General features: G+C 37.8%; 1 protein-coding gene across 1 annotated transcript; it reads left to right on the top strand.

Annotated features, from left to right (window-relative positions):
* The first annotated feature begins 487 nt into the window (after positions 1–487).
* On the top strand, positions 488–1,450 carry LOC128050749 (olfactory receptor 2T29-like). Its single transcript, XM_052643100.1, has one exon. It carries the CDS (start codon positions 488–490, stop codon positions 1,448–1,450), a length of 963 nt encoding a protein of 320 aa, XP_052499060.1.
* The last annotated feature ends 708 nt before the right edge of the window (positions 1,451–2,158 follow it).

The following is a 2,158-nucleotide window of genomic DNA, read 5'->3' on the forward strand; positions in this document are numbered from 1 at the left end:
AGTTTTAAAACTCCCAGTTGGATCCTTAAACTGGGGATAATAAAATTCCAAGTTCCATATAAAGCATTTTAGAAGAGTGGGATATCTTTTTTTAAAAAAAGTAATTTATTTTTTGTGCTTGTATAAGCCAGACACTACATAAATTTCCATTCTTCTCCACAAAGGACATTACATCATCAGATGTCATAAACTTCAAATGTAGCACCATAGCTATAAGTTAGGAATTTTTTAGACCCACAGTTGTGAATTACTAGTTTTCTAGTAATCTCTAGAATTATAGATACTTTTAAAACTCCATATCTACAGAGTCATAGAATTTCCTCTTGTTAGCACAACTGAGTGGTACACACATACACTTACACACACACACACACACACACACACACACACACGTGCACACTCTCAGTAAACATTCATTTCAGTTGGTAGATTCCTATAAGTAATCCATTAACTTCAAAGTTCTCCTTGGTGGTCTAGGTGAAATCTCATGGACAATATCACCTGGATGACCAGCTACACTGCAAGATCAGATTTCACCCTGGTGGGAATCTTCAGTCAATCACAACACCCTGCTCTCCTTTGGGTGGTCATTTTTGTGGTTTTCCTGATGGCTTTGTCTGGAAATATCTTTCTGATCTTTTTGATATATTCTGATGCTCACCTCTACACCCCCATGTACTTTTTCATCAGTCAGTTGTCTTTCATGGACATGATGTACATTTCTGTTACTGTGCCCAAGATGCTCATGGACCAGATCACAGGTGTGAATAAGATCTCCGTCCCTGAATGTGGGCTTCAGATGTTCCTCTATGTGACACTAGCAGGTTCAGAATTTTTCCTTCTAGCCTCTATGGCCTATGATCGCTACATGGCCATTTGCCATCCTCTCCATTACCCTGTCCTCATGAACCACAAGGTGTGTCTCTTCCTGGCATCTGGCTGCTGGTTTCTGGGCTCAGTGGATGGCTTCTTGTTTACTCCCATCACCATGACCTTCCCCTTCTGCAGATCCCGGGAGATACATCATTTCTTCTGTGAAGTTCCTGCTGTATTAAAGCTTTCCTGCTCAGACACCTCCCTCTATGAGATTTTCATGTACCTGTGTTGTGTCCTCATGCTCCTCATTCCTGTGACAATCATTTCAGGCTCTTATTACTTTATTCTCCTCACCATTCACAGGATGAACTCAGCAGAGGGTCGGAAGAAGGCATTTGCAACTTGTTCCTCCCACATGACTGTGGTCGTCCTCTTTTATGGGGCTGCCATATACACATATATGCTTCCCAACTCCTACCACACCCCTGAGAAGGACATGATGGTATCTGTCTTTTACACCATACTCACTCCTGTACTAAACCCTTTAATCTATAGTCTAAGGAATAAGGATGTTATGGGGGCCCTGAAGAAAATGTTGAACATGGGAATTGTTTTTCAAGAAACTATAAAGTAAGAAACTTTGTATTAATGCGTTTTACCTTCTCTTTACAATTCATAAGTTTGGATTCTTATGCCAACAGCACCACTTAGAATTTTATACTATGATATCTCATTTTCACACCTTTTTAGAGAAGTCCTTCCTTGAATGAGAAAACTCTCCAATTTTCCAATCTTTCTCCACTCAAAATGCAATATACAATTATACTGTACTGATGTTATTTACTGAAGCTGATAACTGCACTATGACTTTGTAGATGAATATATTCTTTGGAAACACATAATAACAATGTTTGAAGGAAAAAAGTTACAAGATGTATGAAATTGATTAAATGGGAGATAATGAAGCAAAAACTATAGAATATTAACAACTGGGGATTCTGAGTAAAGGGTATGTGGTTTTTACTATTCTTATTCATGCTACTTTTCAATAAATAAACACTTACTCCACATAAACAGTTAAAGTATTAATCCTCACTCCTTTATTGAATTTGTCTTCTGCTTCGTGGTAATGTAAATGGCATAATACCTAAGAAAACATGCTCATTTTAATGTGGTTAATTATTACTGAGATAATACTGTCTCTGCTCAACATTATATGGCCTTCTTTGTTCCACATGGGTGAATTCTGAAGGCATTTAGTGGAGGTTAATTGTTCTCTGCAAGTAGTAGGTTTAGAATGAAGAATTGCATAAAGGACAGAGGGAAATATATAAATTCAAAG

Source organism: Budorcas taxicolor, chromosome 7 (assembly GCF_023091745.1).
Source record: "Budorcas taxicolor isolate Tak-1 chromosome 7, Takin1.1, whole genome shotgun sequence".
Classification (NCBI taxonomy): Eukaryota; Metazoa; Chordata; class Mammalia; order Artiodactyla; family Bovidae; genus Budorcas; species Budorcas taxicolor.